A 13,582-nucleotide genomic window follows, 5' to 3' on the forward strand; every position below is an offset into this window, starting at 1 on the left:
GGGGTGGGGAGAAGGTAGATCTCAATATGTTTTAACTTTCAGCTCCCAGAAGCCCCTGCCAGCATGGCCAATAGCCAGGGATGTTGGGAGTTGAAGTCCAAAACATCTGGAAATCTAGTTTCTACTTACCCCTGCTATATGTAGCATCATCTGTCTCATCACTTTGCTAATGACACTTAGCTCCATGTTTCCCATCATTAGTTTCCAGGAGCAGAAGATTTGATGTTGAAGCATTGCATGTATTCAGAATCCACACAGCACCAAAGATAATTATTTTATCTTTTGTATGTTTTGAATGAATGAATGAGTGAATGAATGATTGAATGAATAAAGTGGATAAATATATAAATAAATAAAAGAAACACCCACAGCGTCTATCATCATGAACATTGTCCATTATTGTAAACTAGTCCTGATGGCTATGTGCTTCTTCCAGTACCAGACGCAGTCTCGAGCCTATGTACACCAGTTGCTGGGGAACATGGGCAGGAGGGTACTGTTCTTCTTGTGTCCTGCTTGTGGGTTCCTGGTCGACAGCTGGTTGTCCACTGTGTGAACAGAATGCTGGACTAGATGGATCCTTGGTCTGATCCAGCATGGCTCTTTTTATGTTCTTATGTTGTTATTGTCACCAACAGCCTCGATTCTTCTCATTATGTGTAGTTTTGACCATTGAGGATGCTCAGAAGAATCCGTGATGGGAGTGCCCTTGCTGTCTCATTGCCATAAAATCAACTTGGACTTTTCTCACTGATTCCAGTGTGGTTTGTGCAGACGTTCCCTGGGGAACGTTTCCTTTGTGAAATGAAAATAAACTAAAATACCACATCCAAAGCACAGAAGAAAATGAGCTATAAGAACGGGAGGCATAAGCACATTACATGGTAGAGTTGTATGCATTACATTGCAAAGGCATGCATAGCTTGCTGGCTAATCATTAAACTGAACGTTCAGTTTTTCTCTTATCGGCATCATCTGTATACTGCACTGAAAGGGTGCGATTGTGTGAATAAGCAATAGAATAATTGAGTGTTTACATACCAGCAAAAAAGTGTACCTCTGATCCTTTGTAAAGAACTTAACTCTAGCTCTTCTTCTTTTTCTTCTTCTTTTGAGGAAATAACTTCTTTTCGGTATTTATTTTAATAAGCTTTTCTAGATCGTTGAGTGTTAAATAAACTTAAGTCAAATAGGAGAAATGCCTAGCAGGGGCTAAAGAATTCTGACTGGTTTTCTTCTTATAGTCGCTGCTTCTTCCTTCCCTGTGAAAATTCAGATGGTATAATAAGACCAAACAAAGCTTAGCTATTCCCACCTCAAATATACACCTTGATCCAGCTAGTCCTTCTGGGCATGGGAGCTAGGCATTGTGTCTCTTTTGATTAAAGTGAAGCCCTGGAAGTAACGTTAATGAAAAGGACTTTGTTTTATAAGTCTTATGATTCTAATGGTTTTATGAACTGTGGTCATATCATCTTGTTTGATACATATGACACTATGTTATACCATGCATTATTTCAATTGGTTGCACATGCACACACATGTTAAATACTACATGCCTCCATAACGGAAAAGTATTACTATATATTAGTCCACAAATTTGATGTTTTTTATGAAAAAGTACACAATTGCAATGACCGTTGTGTTTTTACCGTGCTCAGTTGGCTACATTTGCACATGCATATATGATATCACATACCTCCATACCTGGAATTGATCACCATATATTACTCAACAAATGGTGTAAATGTGATCCTTTTCTGAAAAAATGCATGATGGGTTGGCTGTGCCACTGCACTAAAACAGCTTTTTCAGTAATGGAAGCAGCTATTGTGATACCAGTACATCAACTTTTGTGTAAAGTTTGGTTCCATCTTCGGAGCAGCTGGACTTTGAGAATAGCAATTGGATTAATAACTCTGGATGAGAGCCCTATGCCATGTCTACAACCATGTTTGAATGGAGCTGGGTTGTCTTTATTAATCAGAAATCTGCAGTCTCTTTTAGGGCGCAATCCTAACTAGATAGGCGGCTGCCTCCAAACTTGGAGGCGACCCCCTATCCAAAGCAAGGCAGGAGAAGCACAGGGGGATCATTCCCTCTGTGCCTCTCCTGTCCAACTTTTTCGGCTAGACAGCCATTTTCGGCTGTCTAGCTGCTGGGGGGGGGGGGGCAAGCAGGTAGAGGAGGCTGCTGTACGACACATAGGATGTGTCGTACATGCAGATCCGCTCTCCCCACCCTGGAATGCCCCCAGCCCTGCCCCTTTTCAGCCACTCTGCGCTCCTCTTCCGAGCACGGAGGACGGGGCTTCTTTGTGCTGCCTGTGAGGCAGCACGGAAGTTGCGGGAGGTAGGTTCCCAGAAAACAGCATATCCTATGGCTGTCTAGCCACTGTCTAGCGGCCTTACGATTGCTCCCTCCATGTGTTATCTTGATTTGGAACCATGGTGCGTCTGAATGCTCTGAATTTGTCAGCATTTGATCCCTTTCTTAATAATCTCTTTGTTCATTCTTGTTTGAAGGTTCTCTATATGAGGAAGAATGTAGAAAGATCTGGAAACAAACACTGTGTTCGGTTTTTCCTTTCTAGAATTCTAACAAGTGCAGGAAAAGAGCTGAAAGACAACTTTTTAAAGGCGTTGGCAGAGAGGGAGGAAGCCAACCGTAACGGGAAAATGTCTGTGAGTAAATCTGAAATGAAGGTTTTATAAAATGGTGTGAGATCGTAATGAAAATCCTCCATCCAAACACTGCAACTATGGGTTCTTAGTGTGGAAATGTTAAATAGAACAAAGCTTGTGAATTTCCTATGGGAGAAAGAGAGGGGAGGGTTCAGAAATCAGTTTCCCAGAGCACAAGTTGATTTTTCACATAAAGGCAATGTCACTATGCTGTGTGAAGGCATGGAGAGGATTATATGGAACAGCTTCTCTGCCCGATAGACAAATTGGATCTGCATGAATGTATTTCTTAGTTGCACATGGCGTATGTTTGTTTGTGGGCGGAGGAATACTTGATTTTCTGAGTAATACTGGGCAGACTTTTTCATAAGATTTGACAGGGGTCTTTTGGGAGGGTTGCACGTGAAGCTGAAATGAGATGAATATGAATTACATATACTCTAATTCAGATATTCCTCTATGCAGCCAAATATTTAAAAGCAGAAAATTACATATAATGAATGGTTCATTTACTTTTAATTTTTTTTTAGCACTGTTATAATTTGAACATTCTGAATTCTTGGACACTTTCTTGCTCTGCTTCATTCAGTATTATTCTGCTCATAATAGTAGCTTATAATTTTGCTTTTGGAGTCATTGTGGCAGAAAAAATAATTAAAAAAATTATCATGATCCTACATGGAAGGCTAGAAGAAGTTGCCCGTGGGACCTCTGCCAGTCACCCTCCATGCCTCTGGGGTGCACTGCCAAGCTGTTATTGCTGCCAGCGTCATGGGGGGGGGAGGGGTAAGGGGTAAGCTTGGGCCTATATTGGCCTTCCAGGAACTATTGTGACCACAAACACATAATGATTCCAGGCTGTTCTTCTTGCTGGATTGCCAGTTATGTGCCATTTTACATGTAAGCACCAAACAACAACAAAAGTTTGTGTGATTTGATCACCCTCTAAATGTACTTTGAGGCCATGAGAGACGAAAGAGCACATCTTTCACACAAAACCCAGAAGTATATAGAAAATACTCAAGTCACTTGCAGATCTTCTATATGTACTTCCAAATAATGTACAAACCAGTTCTCAGTCTTTTTCAGAACAGGCTCAGAGCACATCTTTAGAGCAGATACTGATTAAGTGGTAGTTTCCTTTAATGGGACTGTGGTGGTGGGGATGGAGTACATTAGAACTAGGGTTTTATCTACAGTGTGTGAGAACAGAATAACCTAAACTCACTGTAATATCTGCCAGGTGGTACAATAAACTCATCTGTCAGATAACCTTGGGACCATCCCAGATGTTAAGATAATCACCCACTACCTTAGACATATGGAAGCTGTTATTTCCACAAATCAGTAAAAGTGATTTTATCATTAGTCTTTTCAAATATCTGGAGGTTTGTTAATAAGATTGCAATTAATGGTTGGTTTGACATAATAAATAGCCTTTCATACTTTAAGTCTACTAATTTGTACAGCACTGAACTGTATTAGCTCTCCTACTGGAGTTGTTTAATTGTCAGTCAATTAACAGCAAGTTACAAATGATATCGCTTGAATGATTCAGAAATAATCTCAATAAAATCTGCCCTTAGAACTGTAATTAAAAGATTGGATTGGTCCAGGCTTGGGTGTGTGTATGTGAGGATGTAAATAATTAGATGTAATTAATTGTCAAGGAGCATTTCACCCACCTTAAAATCATTTGTTTTGTTTTGGGGGTGAGGTGAAATTCTTTTAGTGGAAGAGAATCGGACTGGTCACTATTTTGTTTGCCCCAGAAAGCCCTGTTCTGAGATGGTCTTTTTTTAATTTTGGGAAATTCAAAATGTTTGTCACCATAAAAATAGCTGCCTCCTTTACCACTCATTGAGGTCCACCTTCATACTGGACAGCAATTGAATATTTACAGAAGAATATGCACTTTTACACAGTGGGTGGATCTTTCTTCCAGCAGCTCATTTTATTTGAGAGCTGTAGTGTTAAATACCCCTACAAGAAAAGGCAGTGATTGAAGCAAGCTTGTTAAAAATACAAAGTCAGCATGTGCTGTTCCATGCAACCATATTTTGAACCTGAACTAAAGCCAGGCCCAATGGTTTAAGGGGAGGCCCACGCTGGTTTTGTGGGGTGGAAGGGTAATTGGAGATTAACAGTGGATCACTGCCTTGTTGTGGCGAAGGGGCTTGCGTAACTCAGTGAAGCCATAAGCTATGCCGTGCAGGGCCACTCAAGACGGACAGGTCATGGCGGAGAGTTCTGACAAAATGTGGTCCACTGGAGAAGGAAATGGCAACCCACTCCAGTATTCTTGCCAAGAAAACCCCATGGAACGTATCACAAGGCTAAAAGATATGACGCCGGAAGATGAGCCCCTCAGGTCGGAAGGTGTCCAATACACTACTGGGGAAGAGCAGAGGGTATTTCCAAGTAGTGCCAGAAAGAGTGAAGCGGCTGGGCAAAAGCCAAAAGGACACTCAGCTGTGGATGTTTCCGGTGGTGAAAAGAAAATCCGATGTTGTAAAGAACAATATTGTTTAGGAACCTGGAATGTAAGGTCACTGAATCAAGGCAAGCTGGAGGTGGTCAAACATGAGATGGCAAGATTGAACATCGACATCTTGGGAATCAGCGAACTAAAATGGACAAGCATGGGTGTATTTAATTCAGGTGACCATCATATCTACTAGTGTGGGCAAGAATCCCTAAGAAGAAATGGAGTAGCACTCATAGTGAATAAAAGGGTGGGAAAAGCAGTAGTGGGGTACAATCTCAAAAACGATAGAATGATCTCAGTATGAATCCAAGGCAAACCATTCAACATCACAGTAATTCAAGTCTATGCCCCAACCACTGATGCCGAAGAAGCTGAGGTTGATCAGTTCTGTGAAGACCTACAACACCTTCTAGAACTAACACCAAAAAAAGATGTCCTTTTCATCATAGGGGATTGGAATGCTAAAGTAGGAAATCAAGAAATCACCGGGATAACAGGCAAGAATGGCCTTGATGTACAAAATGAAGCAGGACAAAAGCTAATCGTGTTTTGCCAAGAGAACACGCTGATGATAGCAAACACTCTTTTCCAACAGCACAAGAGGCGACTCTACACATGGACATCACCAGATGGTCAATATCGAAATCAGATTGATTATGTACTTTGCAGCCAAAGATGGAGAAGCTCTGTACAGTCAGTCAAAACAAGACCTGGAGCTGACTGTGGCTCAGATCATGAGCTTCTTGTTGCAAAATTTCGGCTGAAATTGAAGAATGTAGGGAAAACCACTAAACCATTCAGGTATGACCTAAATCATATCCTTTATGAATATATAGTGGAGGTGAGGAATAGATTTCAGGGATTAGACCTGATAGGCAGAGTGCCTGAGGAACTATGGACGGAGGTCCGTAACATTGTTCATGAGGCAGCAACTCAATCCATCCCAAAGAAAAAGAAATGCAAGAAAGCCATGTGGCTGTCTGATGAGGCTTTACAAGTAGCTGAGGAAAGAAGGGAAGCGAAAGGCAAGGGAGAAAGGGGGAGATATATCCAACTGAATGCAGAGTTCCAGAGAATAGCAAGGAGAGACAAGAAGGCCTTCTTAAATGAACAATGCAAAGAAATGGAGGAAAACAATAGAACGGGAAAGACTAGAGATCTCTTCAAGAAAATTGGAGATCTCAAGGGAACGTTTTGTGCAAAGACGGGCATGATAAAGGACAAAGAAGGCAGGGACCTAACAGAAGCAGATGAGATTAAGAAGAGGTGGAAAGAATACACAGAAGAACTATACAGGAAAGATCTGAATGTCCCTGATAGCCATGATAGTGCGGTCACTGAACTTGAGCCGGATATCCTAGAGAGTGAAGCCAAGTGGGCCTTAGGAAGCATTAGTAACAACAAAGCTAGCGGAGATGACAGTATTCCAGTTGAGCTATTTAAGATCCTAAAAGATGATGCTGTTAAAGTGCTGCACTCAATATGCCAACAAATTTGGAACACTCAACAGTGGCCACAAGACTGGAAAAGGTCAGTTTACATTCCAATTCCAAAGAAGGGCAATGCCAAAGAGTGTTCAAACTACTGTACAATTGCGCTCATTTCACATGCCAGCAAGGTTATGCTCAAAATCCTACAAGCTAGGCTTCAGCAGTATGTGAACCGAGAACTACCGGATGTAGAAGCTGGGTTTCGAAGAGGCAGAGGAACTAGAGATCAAATTGCCAACATTCGCTGGATCATGGAGAAAGCAAGAGAATTCCAGAAAAGCGTTTATTTCTGCTTCATTTACTATGTTAAAGCCTTTGATCGTGTGGATCACAACAAACTGTGGCAAATTCTGAAAGAGATGGGGGTACCAGACCACCTTACCTGTCTCCTGAGAAACCTGTATGAGGGTCAAGAAGAAAGAGTAAGAACCGGACACGGAACAACTGATTGGTTCAAAATTGGGAAAGGAGTATGACAAGGCTGCATATTGTCGCCCTAGTTATTTAACTTATATGCAGAGTACATCATGAAAAACGCCGGGTTGGATGAATCACAGGTCAGAATTAAGATTGCCGGGAGAATTATCAACAACCTCCGATAGGCAGACGATACCACCCTAATGGCAGAAAGTGAAGAGGATCTCAAGAGCCTCTTGTTGAGGGTGAAAGTGCAGAGTGCAAAAGCTGTTTTGAAACTCACCATTAAAAAACCGAAGATCATGGCCTCTGGCCCCATCACTTCCTGGCATATAGAAGGGGAAGAAATGGAAGCAGTGACAGATTTTATTTTCTTGGGCTCCAAGATCACCGCAGATGGTGTCTGTAGCCATGAAATTAAAAGACGCTTGCTCCTTGGGAGGAAAGCTATGGCCAACCTAGACAGCATAGTCAGAAGCAGAGACATCACCTTGCCGACAAAGTCCATCTAATCAATGCTATGGTTTTCCCAGTAGTAACGTATGGCTGTGAGAGCTGGACTCTAAGGAAGGCTGAGCACCGAAGAATTGATGCTTTCGAACTGTGGTGCTGGAGAAGACTCTTACGAGTCCCCTGGCCATGAAATGCGAAGAGAAAACTCCCTGGAAAAGACCCTGATGCTGGGAAAGATTGAAGGCAAAAGGAGAAGGGGATGGCAGAGGATGAGATGGCTAGATAGCATCACTGATGCAATGCATATGAACTTGAGCACACTCCGGGAGAGAGTGCAGGACAGGAAGGCCTGGCGTGCTATGGTCCATGGGGTCACGAAAAGTCGGACACGGCTTAACGACTGAACAACAACAATGAAGAATCAGCAAAATGGCTTGGGAAAACAAAGTTTTGAGAGGGACCATCTCACGAAATGGTTTCTCCTCAAAGTACTCAGCCAATTTCAAGGATTTTTGGTCAAATCATTGTTATCTCTCAAGTCCTACACTATACTGACATTTATATTATCATTGAATGTTTCCTAGGTCAACAATTAACTAGCAGCAGGTCATCATATTATTGCAGCTAGTGTAGAAATACCTGCCGCAGTGTCACCCTCTTCAGAGGAACCACTGTTGCTGATTCTGGGGTGGAGGTGGCAGAATTGTGAATTGGGTTGTTTCTAATACCCCAATTTCCTGTGTTGAAAATGCCATGAAATTTAAGATTACATTGCATATCATCAGAAACATTGTGCTGACATGATTTTTTGCTGCTTTGCTGCTTTCCAACTTTCATAAAGTTTTTCGGGGGTGGAGGAATGGGGATGTGTTGCTGCTCAGGAAAAAATGAGAGCATTGTCAAAATGTTTATTTCCCTTCTAATCGAACCCATGTTTGTACAATTAATGCTTCCCTGCGGAGATGATATGAGTCATGCAGGTAATCATAATTTAATTTCAAACAAATCACTTCTGTGTTTGGAATATTAAGTGCATATCAGATTCCAATTCTCTGCAAGTAGTACAGCATAAAAAGAAGTAAAACTTTGTATTTCCTGGAAGTTGCTGTGATTTGTCTTCTAGCAGTACAAGTATCAATAACTGCCTTTTCCCCATGTTTAAAGGAAAAGAAATATCATGCGGTTTTAATGAGAAATGGTCTTTCAGCAGCTTAAATATCTGATCTTTGCCAGAAGGATGTTCGTGGGTTTCAGTCATAAAATATATATTTTGCTTGCAGTCCTTTTCCAAAAAAACTGTTTCCTTTTCCTTTTCCTTTGCTCTTTGTTTCTTTAAAAGTATTTTTGCAAAGTTTGCATGCTCTCTGAAGCAAATGTAGGTCCAATAAAATATATCTTCTTAGCTTTCAGAGTTGAACTCAAATGACCCTGGAGGTTACTTCAGCCATATTCTAGGAGAAAACCCTGCTTAGTCAATCTAGAACAACTACACTGAGATTTTGGAGGAGAACACAAGATAAGTTGATTCAAGTGTTGAATCTGCAGTGACTCCCAAACCTGAAGTTTGTGTGATGTCAGGTACAGATGTGTTCAAAAATGTGTACATTTTAAAATGGTGCATGAAAAATTGTACTTTTGAAATACGTGCACAAACATAACTTAATCAATGAGAGGAAATGCGTACACAGGAAAAGCATACATGCGTAGTTGTATGTACAGTTGATGCATACATTTGAGGAAATATGTATGAAAATAATCACAAATTTTCATTTAAGAAGAAAAAAAAGCTTGCAATCTGATATGAAATACAAGTCAGAATGAACTTTGAAGTTAAATTCAGAGAACCTCAGATTTTGCTGATTTGTACATCCCTACCTGTCTCCCCTACCAGAAGGATGAGGGAGATTTAATATGAAGAATTTATCTTTATAGTTTGAGAGCTGATTGATGCATTCAGCAGCATCAAGTGATAAAGCCTTTTCTGGACTGTATCACTCTGTGATGCTAGTTTAGAGTTTTCTCTTAGAATGCTCCCCCATGGAAAAACAAAACAAAAAGCTTCCCTCTGCATAAAAAAACTAGAATGTCAGGAAGAAGAGTTTTGTCTACTCTTCTTCCCTGACGTGCCATTTATTATGCGCAGGAGTCACGTTTATGCAAAGCACTCAAACATACAACCTCCCTATCATCACCATCTTCAACCTAGAGTGGTACTGCCTAGGATGACTGTTACCGTTTTATCCTGGTAAATGTATAATCTGGTCCTCAGCAATTTAGAGAGTGATTTCAAAGTAACTTTCTTTATGTCATTGAGAAGGTATTTGATTGACTTCCCAGCCTCGATTTCTGGACTCTGTATCTTTAAACTACTAACACACTTTCCAAAGAGCACCTTGATTTATTACAAAGCTATTTAATTTTGAGTAACCAGGATGGTAGGGGCCCCAGAAGTTGTCTTGTCCTTTTTTTTTTTTTTTTTTTTAGAGTAGCAGGATTCCTTAAACCTTTTCCAAAAGATTCTCATCCACTTTTCCCTTGGGCAGCATGTTGACTTGTACAACTGTTCTTGCAATTAGGAAATTTGATTATACAGCCAGTCTTGATAGAGTTTAAAAATACTGCCCAGGGAAGTAAGTAGTATTTATAAAGTTTATTTTGAGTTGCACCTGATGAGATTATTTTTGTAAATATTTGCTGGGGGGATGGGGTTGCTTTCTTGAAGACTGTGGCAAATTTTCAGCGTACCTACAATTTCACCCTTTAATTTTGAATAATAGTCTAAGCATGGCAAATGTTTGTATTCAAGACACATCCCTGCCAAAAACAAAACAGCAGAATATCAAGATAAGGTGGATTAGAGGCAATTGTAACCATAGCTTTCCAAAACTATGTAGCAGCCACTCAGTGGTGTATATTTGTAAAAAAAAAACAAAAAACTTCAGAACTTATTTAACATCAAGAATATGAAATGAAAACATTTGACCCAGAGCCACTGACTTGAGGAAGTAATATTCTCAGAACTAGGAAATGCCTTTGAAGTGGCTAACACTACAGTGCTATAAAAATCACATCGCTCCAAGAAGAAAATTACAAGTTTAAAGTAAAAAAGAAAACAACTCATAATTTAAGGGCAAACTGCAATAGTTGAGAGACTACTCAGCTATTACAAGATGAGCTTGTAATATTTAAAAAAGAAAACCATCCTGAAACAATTACCTCCCTTAGGGTGAAGACAAACTTGACATTTCTAGAACAGGAGGACCAGTTTGAATGCAACTTCGCAGCATTGGATACAGATGTACTTTTTCCTCTCCAGGGTCAAGGTCTGGGCAAAAAGACCCAACATCCAGTTCTGCAAGGCTGTGGGTGGCGCTGACTGGCTAGTGCCCATGACATTTCCCAAACATATGTCTCCCTGCCCCGCCCCGCATTCCTCAGAGACTACTTACAATTCCTTTAACAATATTTTCATTTTTTTTTTTTTAAAGTTGAGGGATAAACTTACAAACAAATTGAAAAATGGGCTGTTTTTTTAAAAATAAAGGACAGTCTGTCTAAAGCATGACGAGAGGGACAAGACTGAAGACTGAAGCAGTACTCAGTTTGCTAGTATGTATGTATACAAGGCATATTGCAAAGACAAGTTCAATTACGTCTTCTACCCTGGGTAGAGAATCTACTCTGACCACTGTTAAGATGTTACATCCATCTTTGCCTTGATGTTTCCTTCCTTATCGCATTTGTCTTCCTTATGCCCGATAGTTCTTCAGTTACTTCCATTTTATAAATATGCAATCAAGGTTGAGGGATGTTTGAATCCATAGCTGAGAAGGGACTTGAACCCAGGTTGTCTAGGGCTATGTGTAATTCTCTTGTCTCTGGACCGTGTTCCCTCCAGATAAAATTATTTAAAGGAGAATGTTGTCATTATATGGGCTTTTTCATAAATGTGCGTGTGTTATTAGAGTGTGCTCTTGATCCATGCAATATTTCTTCCTTTAGATTCTTAACTGTAAAGAAAATAAAACCTAACCATCTGGCTGCCTACTGTTGCCATCCAGAGTAAATTGCATACTATGAATTATTGGCTTCAGGACCAGAAATGGGAGAGAAGGGAGGGAGTTGATGCATGAACGCTTCTAAAGGAAATAAGTGAAATAAACAGGTCTTCTGTCAACAGATAATTTTTATTTTCTGAAATTAATTAGCAGTCTGATAAGTGAGCCTTCTCTGAAGGCCAGCTGCTAGGAAGGAGGTTCAAGAAATGACTAAAAGAGCAATAATAATACAGTTTGAAAAAGAAAAGGCAATGAAACCAATCCTTTTTGTAATATTAATTACAAATCATTGCTGATTATGTCTTTTCTATTTTAATGTGGACATTGAATAATATTTTTGGCCAGCCAGCTTGGTAAAATTATTCATTAAAACAGCTGTATGCTGGGAATTTTTATAATGTGACAGAAGCCCAATTAATAAGTGCCTTTGGCAAATAATTGTGGTTAGAATTGGTGGAAATAGACAAGATGGCAGTTGGATAATAATAAATGACACTTGTATAAGTTTATTATACATTATACGGTCTCAATGGGCAATAATCATTGACGTAGCACTAGTATAATAAACCTCTAGCGCTATGGCAATTTCATCGGCTGGTGGGAAGAGTTTCCACAGAAAACCCGTTACACCAGCGTACACTATTAGTGTAGCACTAGAGGTTGCTTATGCTATCACTATGCCAATGGCATAAGCAAAGTGGCAGTGTTGGGTACTGTCCAATTAACTGTTTGACCTAAAATCCCAGTTCTACACTATCAGATGGCACTTATGGGGGTGGGAATCTTATATCGTCTCTGAAACAGGAGATATATTTTGATTTCAGTAGGACTTACTCCCAGGTAAGTGGATATAGGACTGCATAGTATTACTAAATGCTCTGATCAAAAGTCTTCAGATAAGTGGTGAATTGGGAACTTAGCGCAATTCTGTACATGTCTACTCAAAAGTAAGTTCCATCAGGTTCCTTGGGGCTTACTCCCAGGAAACTAGATATGGACTGCAGCCTAACTAAGGTCTAATAAACAACTCAATAGAAGAGCTAAGGAGGATGCAAAGGATGATATGCATCAACACATTTGAATGTCTTGTTTCTCCTTTTCAATGTTTGATCATCCTTAGCAGACAGGCCTTTGGGGGTCATTTTCCCTGGGTTTCACATCAGGAGGGAGTAACACCAACATTGACAAACAATACACTCTAATTGAGAAAAGCAAGCAAGCGGGGGGGGGGGGCGCGGCGGCGCTAAAATGAATATTCAACTCCTGAGGCCTCTCAGTCTTAAAAGGTTCTTCAGACAGAGGCTGGATGTGCAAATGAGGTGGTATAATTTTCAGGTGGTGAAATGGCCCATGTCACCAAAGTGCAGGTAGGGGGATATATTTATTTATCATTTAATGTTTATGCTAGTTGCAATTCAGCTACATAACTGTCAAAATGACTTCTCAAAAATCCCACATGTGTTACTCTTAAACATGAGTTAATATTATTACTCTTCATCAGCCCTCAGGTGGAATGGCTGGGTGTTAAATGGTCAGGGATGTCCTGCCCTTCTGATTCCTCAGGAAGACGGTAGATCTCTGTGAGTCGCTTGCAGTCACATTTTTCATGTTCTCCTGTGTTCAAACTCTCACACACACCCAAAAAAGAACATGTGCAAACTGTGAGCAAGTAGAAAACTAGTATAGCTGGGAGTAGATTGGACTAGAAACTTTCTCCCTAGTATGCTAGCTTTTGACTTGCAGGGAGTTGAGTGTTTTTTTAATATGTGGAAGCATTAAAAGTGGGATTCCCCTACCTGCAGTCTGAAGTGGTGAAGTCCACTTGTGCTACCTTATTCAGACCACACCACAGAGACTGAATATTCCTCCTCCTCCTCCTCCTCACATGTAGCCAATGCTGTCCACTTCCCACCCAACAGAAGACACCTCCACCATGGTTGCTTTCCCTTTGTCCAAGATGCTACTGCCAAAAGGATATCTGAATGCCATATT

The 13,582-nt window shown here is 40.4% G+C and overlaps 1 protein-coding gene across 1 annotated transcript in view; it reads left to right on the forward strand.

Moving 5' to 3' along the window:
* CFAP299 (cilia and flagella associated protein 299) overlaps positions 1-13,582 on the forward strand; it is a 404,131-nt gene that overhangs the window by 145,523 nt on the left and 245,026 nt on the right. The window contains exon 3 of the mRNA XM_084855448.1: positions 2,594-2,684. Coding sequence (XP_084711574.1) covers positions 2,594-2,684 — 91 coding nt within the window. The remainder of the gene's footprint in view (positions 1-2,593; positions 2,685-13,582) is intronic.

This window comes from Heloderma suspectum, chromosome 5 (assembly GCF_057233095.1).
Source record: "Heloderma suspectum isolate Gila_16-S chromosome 5, 16-S_ref, whole genome shotgun sequence".
NCBI classification, from domain to species: domain Eukaryota; kingdom Metazoa; phylum Chordata; class Lepidosauria; order Squamata; family Helodermatidae; genus Heloderma; species Heloderma suspectum.